We start from the raw sequence: 25,392 nt of genomic DNA, 5'->3' as shown, positions 1-25,392 counted from the left end.
CTGATATGGCGAGCCTGGCATTCCACCGGACGAAGCTTCTAGCGAGCATTGAGAATGAAATGCCACGTCAACTTGAGATCATTCCTACCATAACTATACAATGATCGAGAGTCAATAAGTGATGGACGGAAGAAGGAATGACATAAAATAAACAGAAAAAAGGCTGAAAGAAGGATTAACTAGTTTACCATTTGGTTGGGTTAGCTATTCAGAGGGATGGAGTCTCATCTAGGCCTTTTCATTAGTCTTAAAGAGTATCTCAAGTAAAAATCACCAAAGTTTTTAAAGAAAAAAATGTAAATATTTATAATTACAAATTATAATTTCCAAGCAGGAGGAGAAATGCAAGGTAATGTTGTTTTACCGAAGTTAATTTTGAGGCGCGATGTATAAAGGTCTGGAAAGAAGGAAGAAAGATTATGTTTGGAGTACATGTTAATTATTGTGACAGTGTACATGTTTAAATGGCTGCTTAGCTTGTTCAGAGAGTCTATTTGTGATTTTTTTACACAAACATTTTCGAGATACAGACTACAAACTTCACCATGAAGAATAGGTCGAGCTTTGATATTACGAGTGTACCCGGACATGATATCGCCATGGCGACAGACTGGAAGAGCTGTGACTGTATCCGAATATTTAAACAGACGTACCAACAGATTTACATTTTGTCTGTGAAAAAGTCTGCATCTCCAGAAAAAAATAGCTAACTGGCTGAATTCAGAAGAATCTTGTTTTTGAAAAAAATAAGTCTGAAGACCTTTTATTCGATCACTTAAGTTTGTAGTAATTCCAAATGCTCAGCGGATATTGCATTTTGTTAACAGTCTATGTTCTGATTGTGGAGCAAAAGGCCGCTGAGTCGAAGTCTTCAACGCCTGTTATTGTTTAACACCGTGTCAGCAGCAGAGGCCGTCTCAGTGGCGACATATTGTTGCTGGAAAATGTTTTCTACCCACCCAGCAGTAGCTTTGCAGAGATAGGAACTGACTGAAGGGAGGTAAAGGCGACCTAAAGAGAAGGTTACCTCCCGTCTTTCCCGTGATATATCCTAGAGACAGTGAACCACTTATCTTCACTAGACTACGAGATTGTTTTTATTTACTTGTTTTGACATACTTAAAACAAACTTTAATTTTTTTAAAAATTCATATGCTTCCCCGCTTTCTTTGGATCGCGTTGACTGCCAGGTCTTCTTCGTCTACTTGTATACTGTATTAAGTTTCTGTATATTTGTTTGATGTCACTGTGTATGTATGTATTCTATTTTCATTTTGAGTCTATAGTTGTCTATTTTGAGTCTATGGTTGTCTGTTTAGGGCCTATAGTTGTATATTTTCGAATTTGACATCCCGTTCTCACCCCTTAAAAGCGTTGATAATAATTATTATTGTTAATGACAACTAATAATCAAAACCAATTGTGTATTCATGCTTTTCGGATAAAGTAAGAATTTGTTTCTGAAAGTGTTTTTGCCTAGTTACCTTGTAACAGCTTTGTTGTCATTCTCACCACGTTTCAATCCCTCCTCTAGACCTTTCTTTTCTTTTACCAGAAGGGGAAGAGATAGAGAGAGTTGTTATTCCCCTTGTCTGTGGGATGTTCTGAACCGATTACAGGATTATTTACTGGAATAGGATTTACGTCTGAGAAAGTTCCCCTTCTTTTTTTCACAGTGGGTCTTGGGTGTTTTCTTCCAGACACCTGATCAAAGTGTTATGTTGATAAGACACAATTATGCTAGAGGGAATTACATGCTAGCAAAAATGAAGTCTCTCGAGTTACCCCTAAGAATGCTGGTGGGCAAATTGAGCGCTGATGTATGTAAGGATGCAGGTGACATGGAAACACAAGGACTTTATTGAACAAACGACAGAGACCGCAGATGTCCTTCGTGTGGATATATGTTACAACAAACTATCCCCTTGTCCATGTTTCATCTTGTGATGGTTCCTCTCCCGTCAGCCCCTTGTTGCCTAGTTGGGGCAAAAACATAAATGCACGATCGCCCTTTGAGTCGGTCCCAACATGTGAGAAAGTTTCGCCCCAAGTTACAGCCGCTGAACAATCGTCCTCTAGTGGAGACGAATTATGCGATGCAGAAGAAAAGGATTTTGTGGATAAAGAAGGTGAGGACAAGAAGTCTAGCACTCCTCGCAAAGTGCTCCGTAATGGGACGACCACAGAAGTCTGACAGTGTGAGACGCCCACTGAGGTCACTTTTCCCTCAGTCGCTCCCTCGCCGGTGGTGGCCTGTAAACGAGTCGCCAGCACCGAGGTGTTAACTGCTGTGACTGGGGGTGAACATGAATACCCTGCAGATTGAGGGTGGCCGGCTTGTCGACTTTGCCACGCTCCCGGAGTTTCAGCCTCAATCTTCAATTCTTTTGAAAGCAATTATAAGAAAAGGAAGTCTCTCACCAGATGGTTTTCAAAGATATAGAGCTGTAAGATTTTTGTTTGGGATTGGAAGGAGCGAAGTAGTCACAAAAGAGGAATTGCTGTTGAATGTCTAATATTACCAAATCTGCTTAACTTTGATTTGAATACCAAGAACACACTATGATCAACAAAATATGACAGTCTAGGTAGGCTTCCTAGATGTTATCGCGAACTTATAATTAAAAAAGAAAGATACAAACTAAAAAAAAACCAATCTAAGAACAAAAGAACAAATGAAAAAAAGAAAAGTAATAAAGAAAGAAAATGAAGGCAGGTTAACAAATAAGCAGCCGACCAAGAGATGAAGTTGTCGAGTAAATAAAGTTAGTATTTATCCTTATGTTAATGTTACAATTATAAATTAGGATATGATTAGTGATATGAAATAAAAGTGAGAAGTTAGCGAAACTTAAAAAGGAAAAAATTAAAAAATACTTATTTGACCTTTTATCACTTTTTAAGATGCAAATTCCTGTATTAGTAATAATAACCAACGAAAAAAGGGAGGAAACTGAAATAAAAGGAGTAATAATGAAGCAAGACTTGTCAGTAAAGTGGAGGAGAAAAAAAAACACAACAAAAAAAAAAAACAGAAGCAAAAACAAAACAAAATAATAAAAGGGGGACGAAAGATTGTTTAAAAGATGTTGGTAACTTAGCTCCAGTCTTTTAACCGAGCTTTCAAAGCTGGTATCAAATTTCTGTCACAAACATCTTTGAAATAATAATTTGTTTGTTTTGTCTGTTTTGTTTTATTTTATTTTATTTTTTATCATTATTTTTTTTTATCTCGCACGTACTGACCCTGAACGCACGCACAAACACACCTATGCCCATTCCGTTCTTCGTCTTAACTGCTGCTCTCGCTGGCTCTGTCATCCAGGTACACGGGAGACAAAAATATGGAGTCAGTCGTCCGTACAGCCAAAAAAGCTGAAATTGCAACTATCTTGTAATCTGTGAAAGGTAAAAGTGATTTTATGACAACGCGGTAGACTGTTGGAGCCTGCGGGCAGCCCGCCACGGCGTTCCAGAATAGGGACTCCATACTGCTCTCTCGCTGTCCCTCCCGGAATGAACCCTGGGTGGAATAGGGTGGGGGGTCAGACTTGAGCTACCTTGGGATTGAACGGATATGGTCATTTGAACACCAGCTGAGAGAACGAGAGAAAGAGAGAGAGATGGAGATAGGAATAATGTGTGTGTGCATGTGTGTGTTTTGGAAGAGCGGTGGGTATCTACATACAGGTAAACGAGGCCAAGCCATCGAGATGCCACATCATCCTTCCTTCCCACAGTCTTCATCATCTGTTCGGACCCTCAACGCGCCTCAACCCACCCACCGCCCACATTCGTCTCCAAGCTGCATGAGTCTCGGGGACTTCCACCTGCGAGATCAGGTGGGCAATTAAAAAGTGTGATTCGGACTCATTGGCTTCGACGTGGAAGTCACGAGAAGACTCATACAGCGACTACCCCCCACCCGTCATCACTCCCACTTTCCATCGCCACCCCCGCCCCCTTACCTTCACACGTTTGTCTCCTGGATGTACAAATTACGCTTTTTCTTCGTCGGCCATTCCGACCGACCGACCGATCGGCTGGCTGGCTGACTGGATCCTCCTACTCTTCCGGCAGTTTGCGCAGGTTTTCCGCTGAGTGAAACGTCATCGTGAATACAGATAAATACAGTAGAATACAACTGTATACTTACCATCATGTCACGTTCTAGTAGACGTGTCACAGGATTCAGGTGATCGTCTGCCCCCCGACCTCACGTGCCTTCGCCGTGTTCCACACAGAGGCACCGTTAGTGAAACTTGCACCAACTGACCTCTGAAGAAACTTGTATCATCTTCAAAGCTTCGGACACTTATACATTAACGGAACGGACAGACGCAGACAACATATCCGGTTAACGGTTTTCGAGTTTATGTAAGGACTGGTGTGGAAAATTGGATCTTTGTTGTTGTTGTTTTCAGGGGAGGGTGAGTGAATAGTAAAGTTAAAGTGCAGTCTGGGTGACCAGTCACCTGACGACCGTCCAGATGATGCTATGTGGTGTGCCAGGAGGAAGGCGAGCTTCTTCAGCACAGCATTGATGCACTGGATGACATAGTACATAGATAGTCAAAGACGACAAGATCAGATCGAGCAGAAAGGCACTAGTGCACCCTCGGACCTGTCAACAAGGCCAATACGCTGGAAAGTCTGGAAGCAAACACACATCGTTTGTGGCTTTAACTTTTTTTTCCAAATTGTGGTCCTGTCTGAAATAGGAAGGGGAACTTCAAACATCAGCGACGGAGAAGACGGTTAATCGTCAAGGTATTCTCCCTTGGACACGGCGCGCGCTCCCTTGTCCTGCTGGGAGGCATGTCACATTTTCTACCTTCGATATCCGCAGGTTTTTTTTTAAAGAAAAGGAAAACGGAGTTAAGTGGGTAGGGAACACGAATAAATCTTAATCAGGAAATTATTTGACAGTGCTTTCACTACAAACTGAACGCGCTGTAAGCATAATTGCCTTTCTACAAACTTCTTTATGGATGGTTTTCATCATTCATCAGAAAATTAAGCAGCATGTTGTGGCGTGCAAAAAAATTAAAGGACAACCTGCCAAAAAGGTAACTGGACCAACGATTCCTCCGTGTTCTTTTATTTTAAAACTGTTTAAGAGGCTGCTTCGAAGCGATTAAGTATTCTGGAGGCAAGGCAACCATTGAAGTCTATGATCCTTCTCGCATGGGAGTTTCCGCGTGACCAGAAGAAAGTGGAAGACTGTTACTAATGCTGCTACAATGCTAATTGTACCTCTGCTCATCCTTTTCATGCTGCCATTGGATGCTGCCAGCAACAAGAAAAGTCGACACAAGGGGGCGCTGAAAGGCACTCAGTGGTGGTGAGTAATGCGTAGTTGAAATTATTAATCTTAATATTAAGCTATTAAGGACTTAGAGAACGAAGAGCGAATATCGAGAAGTGTTGTCAACTGTTGTTTTGCAGGAATTGTACATCATTTGTATCATATTTGACGACCGTTGACCAACAGTGACAGAGAACTAGAGCTGTTGTGAGCTGCTGAGTACGTTCCCTTGCCAAACTGCTTTGCCTTGCTGATGCTATTATTATTATTATTATTATTATTATTATTATTATTATTATTATTATTATTATTATTATTTAAAAATGTCCTCGCAGTACAACCATTTGTTTTTAAAAATTATTTTTCTTAGTCAATATTTATGTATTTATTCATTTACTTTTTTGCCAGTTTTGACTTATTAGTCATAAAATCTTTTTCTTACAAACATTCAGTTGAAAAGCCCTAAGTATAACTGTAACATAATCGACCCTCAGATTTAAAAATCCTTGCTTCTTTTTTTTAGACCTACTGAAAGATAAACTGAAATGGATTTAGAGATTTTATCAATAATAGTAAATAATACGGAAACCTGATATCATCTTTTGGTTACATTACTATAACTTATTTTATAAATACATTAATACATAAAAGTATTATAAATATTTATAATATACTTGTTTCTAAATATTTCACATCTAACATATAGATACACATAGTATTCATATATTATAATGTACATTAATATAATTTTAAAAAATAAATAAAATTTGACGTGTTTTTCGTTTGTTTTTTTCTTTTATGTTTATATTCTTTTGGTTAATATGAAGGAAGGAAAGAAAAAGTAAAAAGTCTATTTCATAACTTTAGTTATTTCCTTGTATTGTCAAAATTTGGTAATTGTTCCTTCATTTCTTACGAATTGTTTATTGTAAACGCCTTCCCTCTTGTTCATCCTTCTGTGCATCTATACATGTATTCAATTACACACCAAAGTCGCGTACCTCCCCATCAAAATATGCAGTAACCTCCCCATGGAGACATCCACATACCTGCTCATCCAAGCATCCATTTGTTCTTTGTTTCATTACTTCATAATTGATATCTGCAGACTTGACAACGTCTGTGTCAGTTGGGAGAGTTTATAAGATAATGTTGCCACCTTTCAAATCAAATCAAATCAAATCAAAACAGACTTTATTGTCTGCCCAGGAGGACAGAAATTTGTCTTTGCTCACATACCCATACAGACATTTAACACACAGTTAGGAGTAAAAGTGAGGAGTAAAATAGTGTTGATTGCACCAGTCCATCAAGGCAGTGTATGTTTATCCTAACAACAAACCTTGGGTGACCAAGGGCCTAAAAGCACTGCTGAACAAAAAGAAACATTTGTTCATCACGGGCAGAAGCCCACGACAGAAGATTAGTACATAGAGAGGACCATGATGCTATCCGTTGGGTGGGCAGAGGCTCTACGAGCATACTAGTTAGTCCGCTTTCAGTAGTTTGCCGGTGGACCAACGAGTGTCGACGAGATTGAAACAGAGGTCGAGTTAGCTCTCGCCATAAACCCGATGTGTCAGAATGCGGCTCGTGGTTACATCTTGAGCTCGCTGGAGGGACCTGCCAGACGTCGAGTGTTGATGATTCCGCATGACGCAAGAGATACGCCGAGAAAGATCTTGGGTGTCCTAGTGGAGGCGTACGACAAACGGAAAGATGTCGACATCAGTGCCACAGCAACGTGATGAGGTGGTCGACGAATACGCCGCGAAGCTCCAGAATTTAAGCAGGCGAGGTAGAAGGCGGCGCAGAGCGTCGAAGTGGCGGCGATTGACACCATCTCGGAGGACTTTTTAAAATTTATGCAAACTTGGCAGCATTAGATTGTTTTTTTCTTTCTTTCCTCAACCCTTTCTATTCTATTGTGTAGTTTTGTCAATCACATGCACAGCCCCGGGGGCTTAACTTCTTTCAAATTGCCGACATCCATTTATGATTATTTCATGCTGGCGTTTTCATTTGTTTAAAAATGCTGATGTAGTTGTTCTTCTGCCTTTACTCTGCCGTCCTTTCTTCCATTCAAATAGATAAAATGTACTTTCCAAAACATGCACGTACAAAACATGAGTCAAACTGAACAAACACATATCATGTCTAACCAGATGTGATTCCGATATAAGAGACATGCCATGGCTGATTAAACACAAGTTAATAAGTATTTCAGTGTTCGAAACTTTAGACTTTTTCTCGCAACTTTTTTCTTGATGTTTCATTAATTATTTTCTCCCTCTGTGTGTGCGTGCTCTCACGTGTCTGCGTGTGTGTACGCGGGTTTTTTTTTCATTTGTTTTCCCTTGCTCTTGCTCATTTAAATCGTGATACAAATCTTCTAATTATGGTTGTTCTGCACCCTGATATTGAAAGGAGGTCCTATTAATTGATTAACCACTACGCAATAATAATAATAATAATAATAATAATAATAATAATAATAATAATAATAATAATAATAATAATAATAATAATAATAATAATACACTTGCTATCCCTTCCCTCACCTCCTCTTCGTTATCGTCATTGCTGTCATTCTGATGATAGTAATGTAGTTGATGGTGTTGCTATTTATTCTTTATTTTGCTCGGAAAGTGTCAACGACCTGTCAGCAAGATGTAAATAGTTTACCTCACGCACAGTGGTAGTACAGACTCGCAGTGCTTACGGCAAAGTGACTGCCAAGAAATAAATTGTTCTTGTCAGTAGTTAACTATTGACATTGCTTAGCTCTGTAAATATCTAATTTGCCTCGAGATGCTTTCTGCCATCGCATGCACGAGCTATGCGATATGATCAGGCCTAGGGTACAGAGTGAATCAGAATGTCCTGAGGCTGATGGTCACGATAACTTGGCCACTCACTATTGCTAGGCAATTTCAGCAAGTATTCACCTTTACTCACCCTATCTCCGACATGACATAGAATTCCATGACATGACATAGTGTAGTGATATTATTTTCTAGTGTTGAGATAATAAAATGGAGAATTTTTTAAACCATTTGACCAGAAACGTTTATCATTTTCTTCACTGAAAAAAAAAGTTTTCCACCTCAAGGGAAGCAACTCCATTTAGCAGAATACTGTACCTTGTGACTACACAGAGCGTGCCTTAACATTTTGATTACCAAGAAGTAAAAGCATTCTACATTACTTATATATATATATATACGTTTTAATTTTAATTTTAAATTTAGACAGTTATAAGAAATATGTTGACAACGCATTTTATGAATGTTTTTTGCATAATTTAATTTTGCATGCGGTTCTTTATCGATACCTCTAGGAAACCAGTCAGGAAAGCAACTTCCAAGAGGTGGTTATTCACGGAAACCGCTAGAACAAAAAAGAAAGAGCGTATTGAGAGTACTTTCTGGAATAAACATAAAAATAGTATGGTGTAAGTGGAGAGATTACATGACTTTTTGTTAAAAACATTGTAAAATTTAAACAAATTATTTCAGACAGCTGTACACACACGCCTATAAATTATTTATTTTTCACTTCGTGATTTATATGTAGATTAATAAAAGAGTAACATTTGTGCACATCTGAAAAGTTAAAATGTAAACTGCATGTTCTATATTTTCTCATTCTTTGAACATGAAGAAGGTTTACTTATATCTCTGCCAAACCTGGCAAGGGTCGGACAGTGTGGATTCTCATGAGGTTTGACTGAAGACGACTAACAACGCCATCTACTATTTGCTTTATTTAATACACGACAGCTTTGTAACTTTCTGAATTTCTCTTCACCAACCAGCCTGACTCCCAGTATTACTTTGTGTGTCTGCGTTTGTAGGGGTGGGGGGATATCACTTAATGTTTAGACATGTTTTTTTACATGCAAACAAAAGAGATAAAATACACAAGGCGAATATGCGAACATAATTGTGAACACACCAAATGGCTATTTACCTTTCTGTTAATTTTTATTTTTGTCATACAGCCATGTTTTATTTTTTATGTCTGCTTCAGGACACTGGCGAACGCAGGGGAAAGGTCCAACGACCTGAGAACATTCACTCAGCTCTACAACAATCCTCGACTACTTCCTCTGACTAAGCGGCAACGAAAAGTTGTAACGAGAAACCCCGGGGCTATCATCGCCGTTGCTAGGGGCGCCAAGATGGCTACAGAGGAGTGCCAGTTTCAGTTCCGGAATCGTCGCTGGAATTGTCCTACATTCTGGGATGATCAAGGGGCAACTGTTTTTGGAAAAATTCTGGAAAGAGGTAAGAAGTTTGCCCTCTCATGGGCACAGTGTTTCCTTAAAAAAAAAAAAAAAAATAAAATAATTGGACCGATTCAGTGTCAGTCTTCATTTTGATAACAATTTTCCAGTATTTCTGACACGATCGAAAAATAGCTCTCGATTGAGGTAATAGAGATTTTTAGGCTTGATATTATCCAAAAGTTAGATATTGCAAATAATAAAAATGTCTGGTTTAAGATTAAAAATTTGTATAGATGGTCCATTTTATTTCGAGTAGAGGATTTTTTTTCAAATAACACCGCTGAGGTCAGTTTAAAAAATCATATTACGTTTATTACAAAAGAAGACACTAAACACAAGCGTAAAAGGTACTTCAGTAATGAGTGAATAATCTCCCGCCCATCTGGAAATACAAACCTTGAAGCTTAGAAATATCGCAATGCAGGGAGAGAAAGATTTTTTAAAAAGTGACCCTATAAATGTTCTTGAACACACACACGGGTTATCAAAGTTACAGACACTGGAACGGTACAACAAGTTATCCTAGGATATTCTTCATGTCCCAGTGTTGAGATGTTTCTGTGCATGATAATGTGTGTTGCTTGTCTTTACCACATAATGAAGAGAAGTATATAATAAATGTATATATAGCAAATTAAATTGATAGCTGTTGTGTGTTGGAATGTCGGACGCTCAGTAAGAAAAAAAAATAAGGAACTGACTTATTTACTTTGTGGAAAGAAACATTCCGTAGGGAGTGACATTGTCATTTCCTGAAGAAGTATTATGTTTCACTTGGTCAACCGGATGTTTGTGATAAAGAAATTGGGCTCTTGTAGGCCTTTAACCTTTTTTTTAAGTTGTAAAGTCTGCCTGGCATTTTTAGCAGGACAGTATGTTTGTCTCCGTTTGTCCCAACACTTCCATTCACATTACACATTAACTCAGACGACCATGAGGGGACGCTGGTGCAGTCCTCAAGGATGTTGCACCTCCCTCTCCCCCGCCAGCGGCTCCCCAGAAACCTAAACAAACGGACGAGGTTGGTCTACGGTAGTCTCCATGGCCGCCTGCAGGAAAAGACTTGTTCACACCCTGCAAAATGTCTGTCTGTATCCGCAGGGCATCAAGTCCGTGTCTTTCGTCGCGACCAGCATTTAATCTTACCGACAATGTTATTATTTTAATTTAGAGCATTCCTATTTGGTATAATTATTTCGTGCATTTGATTTACAGTACACATATTGGCATGAGATTAATCACAGTGTATATCTACTGATGGGAGGGGCTGTTGGGGGTGACACAGCTCTTTAGACGGACCTTCTGTTTATTTTGTCACATAAACATTTGTGTTTCTGTCTGATATTGTGATCATTAGTCCTGTCTGGAAAAAACACCATTATGTTATGTTCTCCAAGTAAACGCTTTTATGTTTTTTTTCCTGAGGGAGGTGAAGAGAAGGATGGGGGAGGGGTTGTAGACCCTCCCTTTTCAGGCTAAGCACATGCAGTTGTGTGCCTGTCCTTTTGCAGGTCTCTTCTTCCCTGTGGAATTCCTTTTACCTCCCGATGTCTCGGACTAACGCTAGGGGAGAGGCAATTTGTTCCGCATGATTAAATTAAGAGCAATGCGCCACTTAAATGCAAAACACATAGCTAATATGACTTTTTAAGACTCAAGATGGTTTGTAGAGACTGGGCGTGGGGATGGGGAGGGCGGTGAATGAGAATGGAGAGGGAACGGAGAATGTCGCTGACTTGCTGCTAGTCTGGGGGGCTGGGGTGAGAGACCCATTTGGGGATCCTGTCGCCGCGTGTGTCGCCTCCCTGTCTCCCGAAAGCTCAACCGCTCGAATCGGCTGTGTGAAGAAGGATTATCGCGAGTGATCTAAGAGTGAGGATGATGGCAATAAACAGGCGGCTGGTTGTATAGCAACACAGTCTGTCGTTGTGTGCCCTCGCTTTTTGTTGGATCTGCTTCACCGCTCGTGCGCGTGCATTTATTTCATCTACGATAGGGGCGGCGTGCCCAGGCGACGACGCCGCGTTTGGGATCCCCACCCCTCACCTCCCTGTATGTATGACAGTGAATGAATGATTACAATAAGGATGGGGGAGGCCTCTGTCACTTAAAAATATAAAGTTCTAACTGCACGGCATGGCTTTGGTAGTTGTTTGCACGCAGCGCGCAATTCTCACAATGCACAAGCACCGGAGGTGGGCTGGGTAGGGAGGATTGGCTTTTTTTTGTGGGGTGGGGGGTTGCAGGGTGCGAAGGGGGAAATGAAAGGATCCGAACAGGACATCTTAACATTTATGAACCTTTGCAGCAAAGAAGGTAGATACTGAAAGGAGTGATTTTGCCCAATTTGATGCGAGACAATGCTAGGTGATAAAATGTTCTTTCGCCTTACGATCCTTCTTAGGAAACGATAACCCAGATGTTTGTTTAGGCATGGATGTTGCAAATAATATATAATAATAACTCGTTTTATAAACAAATTAGCATTCAGCTGCTAAAGGACAAGGGTCCACATCGGATCGATGTTGTTATTGTTGTTATTGTTTGTTGTTGTTGTTGTTGTTGTTGTTGTTGTTGTTGTTGTTGTTGTTCGTCCTCTTTCTCATCTTAGTCTTGCTGCGAAGGGAACAGTCGTTATACGCTTTTGTTAACCGGCTGCATCCAGCGACCACAGCTGCCAATCGGCACTCAGCGAAGAGCCCACTTCCTGAAGATGCCAGACACGCGAATAGACCGCTTGACGTTTACCGCCCGCCTTGCCTGATGTATTCTAAACATTGGGTACACCCTGAGGAAGGGTGCCAAGCGGACATCAAAGCACACCTCATTGCGTGCTTTCACATTAACAAAGCCTGATCACCCGAATGCACGAGAGGGAAGAGGTAAAAGGTCCATCAGCGCACGGTAGACAAAAAGAAAAAGAAGTAGGCAGAGAGAGAGGCATTCCATTCGGAGCCGCCAGTGCCAACCCTCGCTTCGAGATGTCCCATAAACTAAGGCTTAAGCCATCAGAGGTAGTCTGAAGACAGACAATGACATAAAGAAGGGCTTGATTGTTTCGCCAGCTCGCGGCCTGGTAGAAAACAAAACCTTCTTCAGCCTTGTTCCACGGACGCAGAGAGCGAGGTTTTCTTGGCATTGGCCTCCATTCAGGAACGGTCGACAAGCAGGCGCGCCAACGTCGCAGACCGTGAAACGACCACTGGCGGGAGCAGCAGAACGGGCGTCTGACACCTGAGCGAGGGTTCGAGAACGATGAGCTCAAAACTCTGGGCGCACCTGCTAGAACTGTAATGTCCATTTGACGCCATCTGGAGATCTTTAACCTGGCTACATACATGGGTAACATTCCAGCCAAGGGCTTTGTGCAATTTAAAAAAAAAAAAAAAGAAACATCTTACCCTCGAGTGTTCTCAGCTATCACTAACAGCTCGGCATTTCTAACACTCTTTTAACACTCTACCCATTAATAAGCAAGCTGAAAGATAGTTACTAAGATTTGTGATCCTTTTGTTTGCTCATTTTTGGAGTCAGCAAATTTGTAGCACAGTAGATGGAAAGCCTTATAAATAATAAATGGCATTTTTTTCACTTTCTCATAATTGCTAAACTACTCCACTGAATGGGCAAACACTATTTATATCTTCTTGCTCTTGCTTGTGAATTCATTCTCCGTTGCTTCTATATCTATATTTTATTTTTTTAATTTGCAATGTCCAGTAAATTAAACTGATGCCATCGCTCTGGTTTAATAAGCTAGTTCCCGTTTGTTTTTAATATACTTGCTTACTTTAAACCAGGGTTTCTCCTTGTTAATATAGTGTTCTTAAAACACACGTGAAAACACACCTAGGACACTTAGAAGTACTTAGCGCAAAAAGGCTCATTTCAGATAAAAAAAAAATGCAAGGAGTGTTTTCCCCCTGACGATAAGAAAAGGCTGGTATGATATTCATGATAGATTGAAATTCTATCAAACAGTTAACTAACAGCCATGGTGCGTGTACCGCCATCTCTACTTAAAGTGAGTGAAGCAGCAAATTGCGGCTCAGACAGGGGGAGAGAAGCCATGTGAGACGCTCACCCTCAATGACAAAATTCAGGAGCAGCAATGAAAAGGGAGAGCACTATCCCCCAGCCTCTCCCGAACTCTTTTAACTAAAACCCGCGAAAGTACTTCACATCGTGTTAGGAAGATTTTTTTTTTTCTACCTCAAAGAAATCCTCGCACCAGTGCAGTCATTCACCAGTTTTGAGTGCTACAATCTGTCTGACTCACAAATCGTTGATTCTTCGTTCAGTCCTGTGCATGCTCCGAAATGTAAATATCGTTAACTGTAATTTACGTTTCTTTATTTTTTTTTTATATTTTTAACATTCCGTAGATATTTGTCAGATAACATTTAAATACCGAGTGGAAGCACTCAGATTAACCCCTTTCTTTATTCTCCATTTCCTTTCGGTGTTTGAAAGATATAAGTGCTCGATTTTTCACTTTCCACATAACAACTTTTTCTGTATATCTCATCCTCTCTCAGTCTATATATCTTTCCATCTATCAATCCACTACAGCTTTTGGAATTTTTTCTAAAACCCAGGGTAGGCGAAATACAACATAAGGACCTAAAGATCTGCGCCTGGCAGATGAACAGTCGCCAACTTTTTTTCTGGTTCATCCATCGCACCTCTGACGGGTAGAGACAACCGTTATCATCGACTCTGTTTTCTTCAGCTCGCCAGTCTGTACAGGTGCAGTCAGCTGAGCGAGACACTGCAGTGGTCACGTGACGCAGATGATGAAAGTTTCTCTCACAACCTGGTTAAATGGTGTTCCTTACATTGTCTTCTGCTCTTCGTGGTCTAATAAGAATAGTTCAACAGCTAAAGGGGTACATATCTAGGGTAGAAATACCTTGCATTTAATTGAGGGATGACACCAATTGCAGGTCTTCAAAGAGCAAAAATGACAATCAGCCACGCTGAACGCTAGACGATGTCTGAATTCCGACGACTTATGAATAAATAGGTCTCTTTCGTTCTGAAAGCCAAAGGTCGAAGGTCGAGTAGGTCGGTATCAGTTACCGGACCTTTGTTCATTCGCATTCTTTCCTTCTTCCCTCACCCACCTCCCACCTACTCCCCACGATTCAGAGAGTTGTACATGAACATTGCTATGTGTTCAATGGACCCTCCCTTTGGCACCTCGCTCGTGTTCGTTTCTATGATAATGTAATGCATCTTTTGACGTACACCTGCTATCATTTATCCAAAAGATTCCCCACCTACTGCGAAATAATCGCTCGCTATCTTCGGCCTCTGATTGAAATGTTCCCTTGATTTTCGTCAAAGACGTAGGGAGGGCTCCTACCCTTGTAGTTAATGCTATCGGTTGTAGAGAGGGTCAGTGGTTCGAGGCCCGGTTGGGACTGGAAAGCTCCTCCCAACCCACTCCGCAGAATTAAGTTTCTGATATGCGGCAGGAAAGGTAAAGGAGGCACAAGAGACTTGCCTACACAAGGTTAACCACTCACATTTACTGCCCCTATGACTCACTAGGCTACGTGACTTTTACCTGTTAACCCTGTAATAAAATGTCATTGATAAAAAAAAATACTGTAATTATCTATACATAATGCACCGATTAATAATTCAAATAGCTACAAAATAAAGCTCATTCATTTAACTCCTTATTAACGACGTTACATACAAATGTGAATGTATTATCGAATATGATTTAGCTTATTATTGCTTTACATTCCATTGTTTTGCCCTGTAGTTCACTTCTCCAGCTGGTTACATAGATAGAGTATCATGTTATTTTTCTGATTAAGTATGGTTTCTGGTTGTATTGTCTATGCTTGACCTTATTGCTAATAGAATTAATAAACGCAATCTTAAACAAATTCAAACTCAGAGCATCGTATGGACATCAGAGTTAAAGTGTGTCAAACAAGCGGAAACAACCGATTGAAAGGAAAAGCCTAAGAAACAATAAACAGAGAAGGATGACAAAGTTTACTGTAAATTAACATACAGACCAACAATACTACTGTAATCTCTCTTCTCGTGAGAATTAGCTGAGGTAAACAGGCATGTTGTTTGAGCTGTCTGTGCGTGTGCCCACGCTGTGATTCCTCTGAGTGTGTGGGTGAGAGAGTATTTGTGTTTGTATATGTGTGTGAGAGAGAGAGAGAAAAAAAATATTGGAGAAGGAAAGAGATGGAGGCCCACACCTTAGCAGCAGACTGGCCAACACTTTACAGTTCGTGACTCCGGCCCACACTACACATCACGTGACTCCGGCCCACACTATACATCACGTGACTCCGGCCCACACTATACCTCACGTGACTCCGGCCCACACCGTACGTCACGTGACTCCGGCCTTGGTACATGCTGGTAGCAATGGCTGCCCATCGAGGTGGTACTGTGCGTGTGGCCAGCGCGTTGAGGCGAGTGCCGCGCCCCCTGCACATTTCTTGACGCCTCAGCTACCCCAGCACGAGTGGTTTCATCGGCACCTGCTTGTGAAATTTCGCTCCCAGCTTATCCAGGCCCCCAGGCGGTACATTTAATTTTTTTTCTTTTTTTTTTACGAGCGGAAGAGTTCAGGGAGAGCGCGCGATACTTTAACGTAAGGGCCGTAACTCCTTTGGTCTACCTTCTCTCGCTAGAGGAGAGAGAAAGATGGGTAGAGAGAGGTAGAGAGAGAGAGGGAGGGGGAGAGAGGGAGGGGACGTGAGAAGGGAGGGGGAAGGGAGAGAGAACCCAACATAGAGAAGAATTGTGTTCTGTTTACCTCCCTTGGACCGAGAATTGAACGTTGAAAGTGAGTTGGGGATTTGTGAAAAATCTACAGTTTGTTTTAGTTTATTCAAAGTCGTACTTTATTTTCTGATCAGTTTTCGCCATTATTCCCGGATTTTGGGGATGAAAAATCGCTAGCTTTCTGGTCTATTGCAAAACTCTGCTACAACCCAGACAATTACAAAATTACCAAATAGATATAATGATATCGCACATACTGTCAAGCAACAAAACTGCACACTTGGAAAAAAATGCATGCACGCACTCATGCATTCACACATATCTCCAGGCAATCACAATCTGTTTTTGTGGGAGAAATAGGGTACAGACTTCTATTGACTATCTTTATGTAGTTATTTTCCGTTTTTCTCGATGTCCTCCAAGGTAAATTGTATTAATTAAAAAAAATATATCAAGTATGATCATTTGTATTGAACCTGCTTGCCGTATAGTTCGACCTTTTTAAGGGGAAAGCTGGGGAAAGGCCAGTAAGCAGAGAGGAAAAAAAGAAAAGGATAAAAAAGGAGAAAGAAACACATTAAAGTAAAGAAAGAAAGAAAATTCGAAAGAAAGACATTCATACCAAACACACACACACAAACACACAGAATGAAGTAATAGTTTCCTGGTGATCTCATGTTTCAGGTTCCAGAGAGACAGCTTTTATCTACGCTATCACCAGTTCGGCGGTCACGCACTCCGTGGCCGCGCTCGTGCGCTGAGGGCAGTGTGCGCACGTGCACGTGCGACTACGAGCACAAGGAGCGAAGTCCTAGCGGCAAGGACTGGGAGTGGAGCGGCTGCAGCGACAACGTCAGGTTCGGCAGCAAGTTCTCGCGCAAGTTCGTCGACGTGGTGGAGCGAGGCCGCGACTTCCGCTCCATGATGAACCTTCACAACAACGAGGCCGGCCGAATGGTAAGGTCACGCACAAAATAATGTCATGTTTTGTAGTCGCATCATCATCATCATCCTCATCATCGTCATCATCATCATCTGTAAAATATTTTTTTGGCCTGCATGATTGAGCAATAATTCATTTGTCTGTCTCTCCTTTTTCTTTTCTTTTTTTTTCTTCTTCGTTTCATAAATAATTAAGGAGTAGACCTCCATTTCTTTTCCAAGTGAGAAGAATGCTTTTGTATCGCTGTGTCGCCATAATGAAATGTAGTCTGGAAAAAGATTTATGAATTGTCAGATGTCAGTAATCCGCAATGGAGGCTCTTGACTAGCACGTCCACATTTTGTATCGAGTCTCGAGGCCAGAAAATTTACGTGCGTAGACGATGGACCTTTCATCACTTTCTCGTTGGCACGTGCACGACGAGGGCTGTTGACGAGCAGACCTGGTTGCTAAGCGTTGGTGAACGTCAGCCATTGCCACGATAATGTATGGGCTCCAACTCGCTACATAAAGAGATCCGTAACAGGCAAGGCCGATAAGATACTGCTTTGATGCCGCCTGCACAGTTAACTCCACTTCCAGCAGAGATCCGTGAACTCAGTGATTTATCTGTTTGGACGAGATAGCGGCGGGCTGAGCAAATCGAAGAGTCGCAGACTTTTCCATAAATTTTGCATGACATGATTGGATGAGTCTTTGGCCTTCGTGTGGCTCAGGTTTTCCTGTGCTGACCGGAGCTTTTGGAGTAGTGAATTCAAAAATAAAATAACATGCTAATGAAGGTCTTGTCGATGTAAAAATTTGCAATTTTTTTTTAATACTTGAAAGATGAACGATTAGGGATTTGTAGGGAAACAGCTGTGGAGAGAAAAGGAAAAGAGGAAAAAAGTGATATTTAGGGAGACAGATGAACAGAAACAGAGGGATAGACAAATGATTAAAGATATGTAACATTTATGGTTTAAATATCAAAGTAACAAGTCGCCCAAGATATGCTCAAAAATATTTTTTAAAAGAGTAAATGTCCTCGCCTAAATTTTTTTTCTTAGGTTGATTTGGTGAGGTGTTAGAGACTACACTTCTCGGGGCGATATTCATCTCCTTTACCTCTCACTGCTTTACCTTTCCCCAGCCCTCTGATGCTCGTTCCCGACAGTTGGGTTAACTAGCAGAAAACTCGCTGCCCATACGGGTATCGAACCGAGTAGAGACGCTCTAAGCCACTCGGCTACCGGCTCTCCAATATATGAGTAAACATAAATCACAACGAGGCCAAAGTGGTCAACAGAAACTGGAGTGCAATAACATGAACAGGACAGATGTACATCAAGCACCCTCTGTCCTGTCAAACCACCTGCCTCCTACAGCTCCCATCCCCTCCTGCGCCCTCCCCTCTCTCTCTCTCTCACACAGAGGAGAAGAGAGAGCTGTGTAACCATTCTATATCAACAGGAAAGTTCGGTGATATCTTGATGTGAAATTATCCATCTGAACTTTGCTGCATTTGTTTTCTTCAGAGAACAATAATGGGTTACTAAAAAGGAACATTTTGAATCCAGATTGAGTTCTGCGGTCTCCCATAAAACATATTTTCTGCAATCCGGAATTCTGTGTGAAATGAAAGAGCAGAGAGCAAATATCATGAAAAACTCAGGATGGGAGGGTAAGACACACACACAACCCCCTGAAAATGTCTACAAAGTCATCGTATTCCTTTAATCTTTCTTCATGCCCTGTGTCATTCAAACTTTAGACCCGATCAAACAGTGTCCGACACCTGTCTTAAGCTGCCACTCCTCACCTGTAGATTAACTTTCCCACTATGGCCGGGCGCTCGAAGATGAAACATACTGCATACTTAAATTTGGTGTCACTGCCACAAAGGTTAAATGTCAGAGACCCATGGAATATCGCGGGTGTTTATGGACAAGCCAGGGGTCTGGCGTTGCTCGACGCTCGTAAAGTGTGATATGCCGGCTCCTTGCCTGGTGGTCGCCAATAAAGTTTACAAGCGAGGATCGGAACACCGCCGGTACTGAGTTGAAAGGCTAGCAATGCAGGGCGTCTATTGGTAAATTTACTATATTTTCCTCGCTTTATAGCCGCACATAAAATGCCGCTATACTCCGCCGAAAATGGAAGAGCGATCAATTATGCATTCATAAGAAAATGTTATATAAAGCGGATGTGCTTAGCGCTTTTATGCGGGGGCTCCGAGAACTCTCAAAGAATGTGTTCAGAATGTCAGATGTACGGAAGCAGTCTACTCTGTAATTGCTTGCTTTTGTGCTCTCTCTCCCTCTCTTTCCTTTTCTATCCCCCTCTCCCCCACCTGTCTCTCATTTAATTTCTTTTCATTTTTACGAGTCACACTGCAAGAGTGATATTATTCAGTTATTAGACCTACTTTGACTCTGATTCCACTCAGAAACAAAACAAAACACAAAATAAAACAGAAACAAACTACAAAATAAAACAAAACAAAACGAAGAAAAAAAACCAAAACAATAAAAAACACAAAAGAAAGAAAGCCAAAACAAAGCAAAGCTAAACGCGGTTTATAGAGCTGCCCTCGCATGGAAGTCGCGTGGATGCTCGGCTGGATGGATAGTCTGAATGAATGAATGCGGGAGGAGGGTGCCAGTCTCAAGAACCTACATATGTCTGAATAAACATTTTTTTTTAATATTGCCCCCGTAAGTGTACATTCAAGACTAGACGCCGCTTTTTTAGGTGTTGTGTTTCCTGGGTACATTTAAACGAACTTTTGCACTTCCTGGGACTGTTCATCGAGTACAACTGTCTGTAGACAGCGATTTTAATAAACTAAAATAAGGGTTTTTTCCAAATAAGATTTAGAGCTGGTTATTTTAGCGAAATATTTGGAAGTGTGTGTTAAATGAACGATTTCATGAGTATTAAAGTGTGGGCATAACATGACACTTATAGGTTTCATTAAAAATATTAATAATAAACCTTATAAGCTTTTATAAACCTTACTGCCGTGTGAAGACTTTTTGCAAGCCAATATTTTGCTTTGGAGTAAACCTTACGGAGTCTTGTTGTAATCTTTAGCTTTGAAGTACAGGTTGATTTTTCTTGTCTAAATGGAAAATAAAAAAATAAAAAATAAAAAAAAACCACAAAAAAAACCAACCAAACAAACAAACAAACAAAAACAAAAAGAAAGAAAGAAAGAAAGAAACAAACAAACAAGAAGTCTGTCAGTCATGTTATTCAACAACTAAACAACAAATAGCAAACAAAATATTATCATACTATGAGAATTGCTTGTATTACAAACTAAAATTTCTTTGTTCTTTCTATCAGCACGTTAAGAAGGCCTTGAAGAAAGAGTGCAAGTGCCACGGAATGTCCGGATCGTGCACCATCAAGACCTGCTGGATGAGGTTGCAGTCCTTCCGCCACGTGGGCGATGTCCTCAAGGATCGCTTCGACGGCGCCACTAAAGTCCTCCCAGGTACATTGCTTACTGCTTTTTTAATTTTCTAGAATAGTCCAAAAATCCAAGAAGTAGACAGGTTTGTAGATATTACCGATATTTAGTCAAGTCGAGGCAAAATTATGCTTTTTAAAAAAGATTTTTTTCTTTCTTTTAACAAATTAGAAATACGTTTTGTGAAAAGAGATGTTCATTGTAAAAGAAGTGTTATTAAAGAAGTGGAGAAAAAATGTGTAATGGGATTTGTTGAAGATGTCTCATGATATAGGCTGTATACTGAATACTGCTCATAACTTTTAGGTGAATATCACGCCTCGTCAAGCGACAGCTTAAAATTAAATGGACTTTAAAACATAAAACCCATTTTAACAGTAACCAACTCTTTGTAATACCGTGAACTGCAAGCAACAAACTGTTGAAGTCTGTGTTGAACACGATTAAGCAATCTTTTATCAGTATCGCCGACGGTTTAACTTGTTTTGTACTGGCTGGCCTCAGCAAAGTCAGTTGTAACCCCACACCCCACACCCACCACCTGAGCAACATTGTCACCACACGCCCCAGCCCCCACACCTACTTACCACCCGCCTACCCTTTTATACACTGAGCTCGCGGATCACAGCGGACGTCGTAGGAGCACACTTCTGTAAAGACCAGAGTCCTGCGAACAACAATCCACCGTCCCAGTCCACTTTTATGGGCGCCACGGGCGGTGTTCTAATCGTCGTGTCCGGCAACAGACCGTGACCCTTCCTGCTGATGCTATCCGAGAAACAATGTCGGAACGCCGCCTGTAGACACCCGACCGGTCAATTGGGACCACTCACCTGTGACCATCGGGAGGACTACAAAGCGCTCTCCACTTTATGTGCGTGCCGACTGGTCCCGCTGACCTCTGTAGCACATTCCTGAGAGGACAGCTGTCACGTGTGCCAAGAAAATATAGAAAAGACCCCGAAGACAACATTGACTTGTCTGAAATATTTCAAAAATACTGCTGGCTCTGTTTTAATTGTTACTTATAAAGTGCATGAAATAAAATTTTGAGCTGTCGTTTTGCAAATTCTTTTCTATGGCAAGGGGGACTAGTCGATGCTTGAAGTTATATTTCGTATCTTCTGACTGCAATTAACGGAAGGGCTGATCTCTTCATTTTTTTTAAAACGCTTAACAGGAATCTTTGATCATACAGACTAAACAGGATTAACTCCTGGATACCATTGTGATCGAGCTAAAAATACTAATTATTTAATACTGTAATGTTTAGGGGGTTGCAAGACATGCTTTACATGCATCAAAATACTTTTCATTTCAGTTTCTTACTTACTTGCCCACAGATGCGTTTTATGCCAATAGATGTTTCAAAAGTCCACTTCGCCTCTCTTTCCTCTTCTCTCTCTTCTCTTTTTTTTCGTTCTGCCTGATTTACCAACTGAATGATGTCCGTGCTTTTCCTGTTCTCTTTAGGCAACGATGGAAAGCCTGTTATGAAAGGTTGGTATGGTTGCCCAGACTAACCGTCATTAAACCATTCGCCATCACAACAACTCCTTGCTTTGTTACCTCAAGTGTTTTGACAAATATCAGTGAAGTTTTGTCTTTCAGTCTACATTAATGCTTTGTTTGTATAAACAAACTAACCCTGACTGCCGTGTGTAGTGTAATCCTGAAAGTATTCGTTTGATAGAATCATAGCCTGCTAGTTTCTTCAATATATCTGTTAGCATTGTTATGCTTGCATATATTGATACCTGTCTGACATCAGAAACTAACTGCTGATAAACATGAACGCGCATGTAACCTGTGTAGCTACCTGTTCCTTTTGCGAGTTCATTGCAGCCTTTGGTTTCGTACAACTGATACCTTTCTATATTTTGACTGGTAATGATGCAATACCCCATGGGAAACGAGTGGCTTTGCCAATCAGAACTGATAATAAAATAGCTTATTGTAAAACTTGGTTGCCCTTCCTTGCACCGGTTGGTTCTGTTAGAAGTTGACAAAACCTCATTCAGCATCTTTTTTCTAAGAGTGCCCACGGAGCTCGCTTGTGTTGTGGTGTGGATGGGCAGTTTAAGTGTGAAAGTGTTAAACTGTGCTCCCTGTGTATAATGTCCTATGCTTGTTGAGCTTTTATGTAAGGTTTGGTTTTATATTAAAGTTTATATCTGTCTTTACTCTCTGATAAGAAGAAAAGTTGATCTGCAAAAATCTTTTAATAAGTCCTTTACGAAAATTATTAATGAAACCTCTATTAGAAGTTTTGCTATATTTAGCTTATTCGCGTGTTGCTAAAGTAAGTTTTGTTTTGTTGATTTTGACAGTTGTGGTTGATTTATTTACCTTTTTGGAGGGGTACACAATAAGACAGCTTAGGTGACGTCCTTTCTATGTCATCAGACCTAAAAATCTTCTCTCCGAAATGGTTCCGAAGTGGTTCGAATCAGAATCTCCCCATTGCCAGCAGAATTTGTGTTATTGTCACAACAAAAACTTCAATCTTGTTTCAGGCAATGAGGGCAACATGAGGGAAACAGTTAAAAAGCTTCAACTTCAGTCCGGCGAACGTCAACCACAAGGAACCTGGCCGCGGCGACCTGGTGTATTTTGAGAGTTCGCCGACTTTTTGCGAACATGACGTCACCCTCGGTTACCATGGCACCAAAGGGCGCGAGTGCAATGAGTCCTCCTCGGTGTCGACGGATGCGACCTCATGTGCTGCGGGAGGGGCTACTCCTCGGAGACTTTCATCGTGCGGGAGCGCTGCGCGTGCACCTTCCACTGGTGCTGTCACGTCAAGTGTGACGTGTGTTCTATAAAGAAAGTGCGTTACACGTGCAATTGAGAAAAGCAATGGAACGTCATTGTGCAAGACTGCCGTTGACAAACTCCCTCCATCAAGGATCGCTTTCTCATCCCTTCCTCGTTACCTACTTTCCTCGCCACCACCTCCACGATATGTCCTCGAACATCCGGGTGACCACAAGTCTTCACGTGCCTCCTTTTTCTCCATGTTTCTGTGTTTTTCGATAACACTCGATGAGATCGAGGATAACAGCAATCGACTCTCTCAACCGTTCGTAATCTTATTTGATAAGCGTTCAAAACGCCACCAGAGAGAGAATTTTGGATTCAGGAGGTGATGGCATCAAGATCAAGGACGTTCGTTTGTGGTCGCCAAGCGACCGTTACACTTGTTGACGTCATCACAGCTGACCCCGTCACGGGTCTGAGGCAATGAGGATGCAAAGAATGAAATTATGCACAGGTACAACTGTGGATGATTTTACCTTTCATACAAATGGTGTACATGCAGAAATATTGACTCTTGGCTTCACAACAGAGAGATCATGGTGTTTGTACTAACGCTGACTAACATGGACAGAAACTCTACTCAGATATTTAACTTCGTGAAAGGAACAATGCTTATTCCTGTGGGTTTTGATTGTCGACTGTACGATAATATATTTGCATCGTACCTGTGCCAGAGAAGAAAAAAGAGACGAGGCAGTATTTGTCGGAAACTCCACGTTGTGTGCGATATACATTCACCAGTAAAAGGGAATCCGAATCTCAGATGAACACATCTATAAACTGTTGCTCGGAAGATGGAAAGAGACTTTTTTTTTTACGAAGGATGGTTGTTATATGATATTAGTCCGTTTTAAATAGCTTAATTATAATTAATTTTTATCCTCTCTGCCTGCATGCATGTTTTAGCATATGTTCTCCTTTGGTACCCACTCATCAAAACAAATTAGAGTATCAGACTCCTAGAGACATCAGACTGTTCTCCTAATTTTAAGTTCTACTTGTTTACTGAATGTACTACTTTGTACATGAAATTAGTTCTCAGCTAACCTTCAAAAGACTTGAATGACAAATCATTGTCTTTGCCCCACCTCTCTATTGGTCCCTTTCTGAGTGTTGGTACTGTGTTTTAAACAGTCATTCGTGCTTGCTTGTTTGCCCTAAGCTAGTTATATTCATTCCTTCTACATCAACTGCTTGTTATTTTGTTATATAATTAATTTCCTTCATAACTGAGGCAAACAGAGTGCTGAAGGAACGAATATGAGGCATTATGTGGTGTGGGTTTTTACCCTCACCTCCCACAGTCACCTGAACAGTAATCAATGCGATATCAGTTCTTGTATATCCCCAGACATCCACTTTCCTTGAAAAGATTTGTTTGTACCCACACTGCAATGCTAAATGGAGTGAAGGTAAAGGCTGTATGAGGTTAACTTTGTCCTCCCTTGTTCCTTCTTTCCCACGTTCAATAAGTGCGCAAACGAAGATCATTAACTATTAGGACCTGGAGGAAACAATTAATTTCACTCGTGAGCCTCCATGGGGAAATCGCAGCTATATTGGACAACATGAACAAACTTGTTGGCAGATGGAGCCACAAGGGGCACTTCTCTTCGATAAACACTTTTAGATTATGCCTAATGTGTAATCAAATCACCAGGCCTTTGTTGTTTATTGAGCCGAACAATTATTTCCGTTAAGTGGACGTCATTTGCCCTGAAACAAATGTTTTCATCTGTTTTCCGCATCTTCTCTACTACCACTCCCCTACTCCTGTTTCTTATTGAAAGTTTCCTTTCATCTTT

At 41.0% G+C, this 25,392-nt stretch overlaps 1 protein-coding gene across 1 annotated transcript; it reads left to right on the top strand.

The window, feature by feature from the left end:
- Window positions 1-694: 694 nt before the first annotated feature.
- Window positions 695-23,596, top strand: LOC112559573 (protein Wnt-1-like). The gene is given in 8 exon segments (XM_025230908.1): window positions 695-5,344; window positions 8,649-8,762; window positions 9,341-9,597; window positions 17,052-17,113; window positions 17,115-17,324; window positions 20,641-20,791; window positions 22,241-22,267; window positions 23,284-23,596. Coding segments are annotated over 8 exon segments (1,023 nt in total). The 5' UTR covers window positions 695-5,243; the 3' UTR covers window positions 23,385-23,596.
- The last annotated feature ends 1,796 nt before the right edge of the window (window positions 23,597-25,392 follow it).

This window comes from Pomacea canaliculata, linkage group LG1 (assembly GCF_003073045.1).
Source record: "Pomacea canaliculata isolate SZHN2017 linkage group LG1, ASM307304v1, whole genome shotgun sequence".
Lineage (NCBI taxonomy): Eukaryota > Metazoa > Mollusca > Gastropoda > Architaenioglossa > Ampullariidae > Pomacea > Pomacea canaliculata.
Note: the sequence above shows the minus strand (reverse complement) of the source record. Positions and strands in the feature narration are given on the sequence as shown.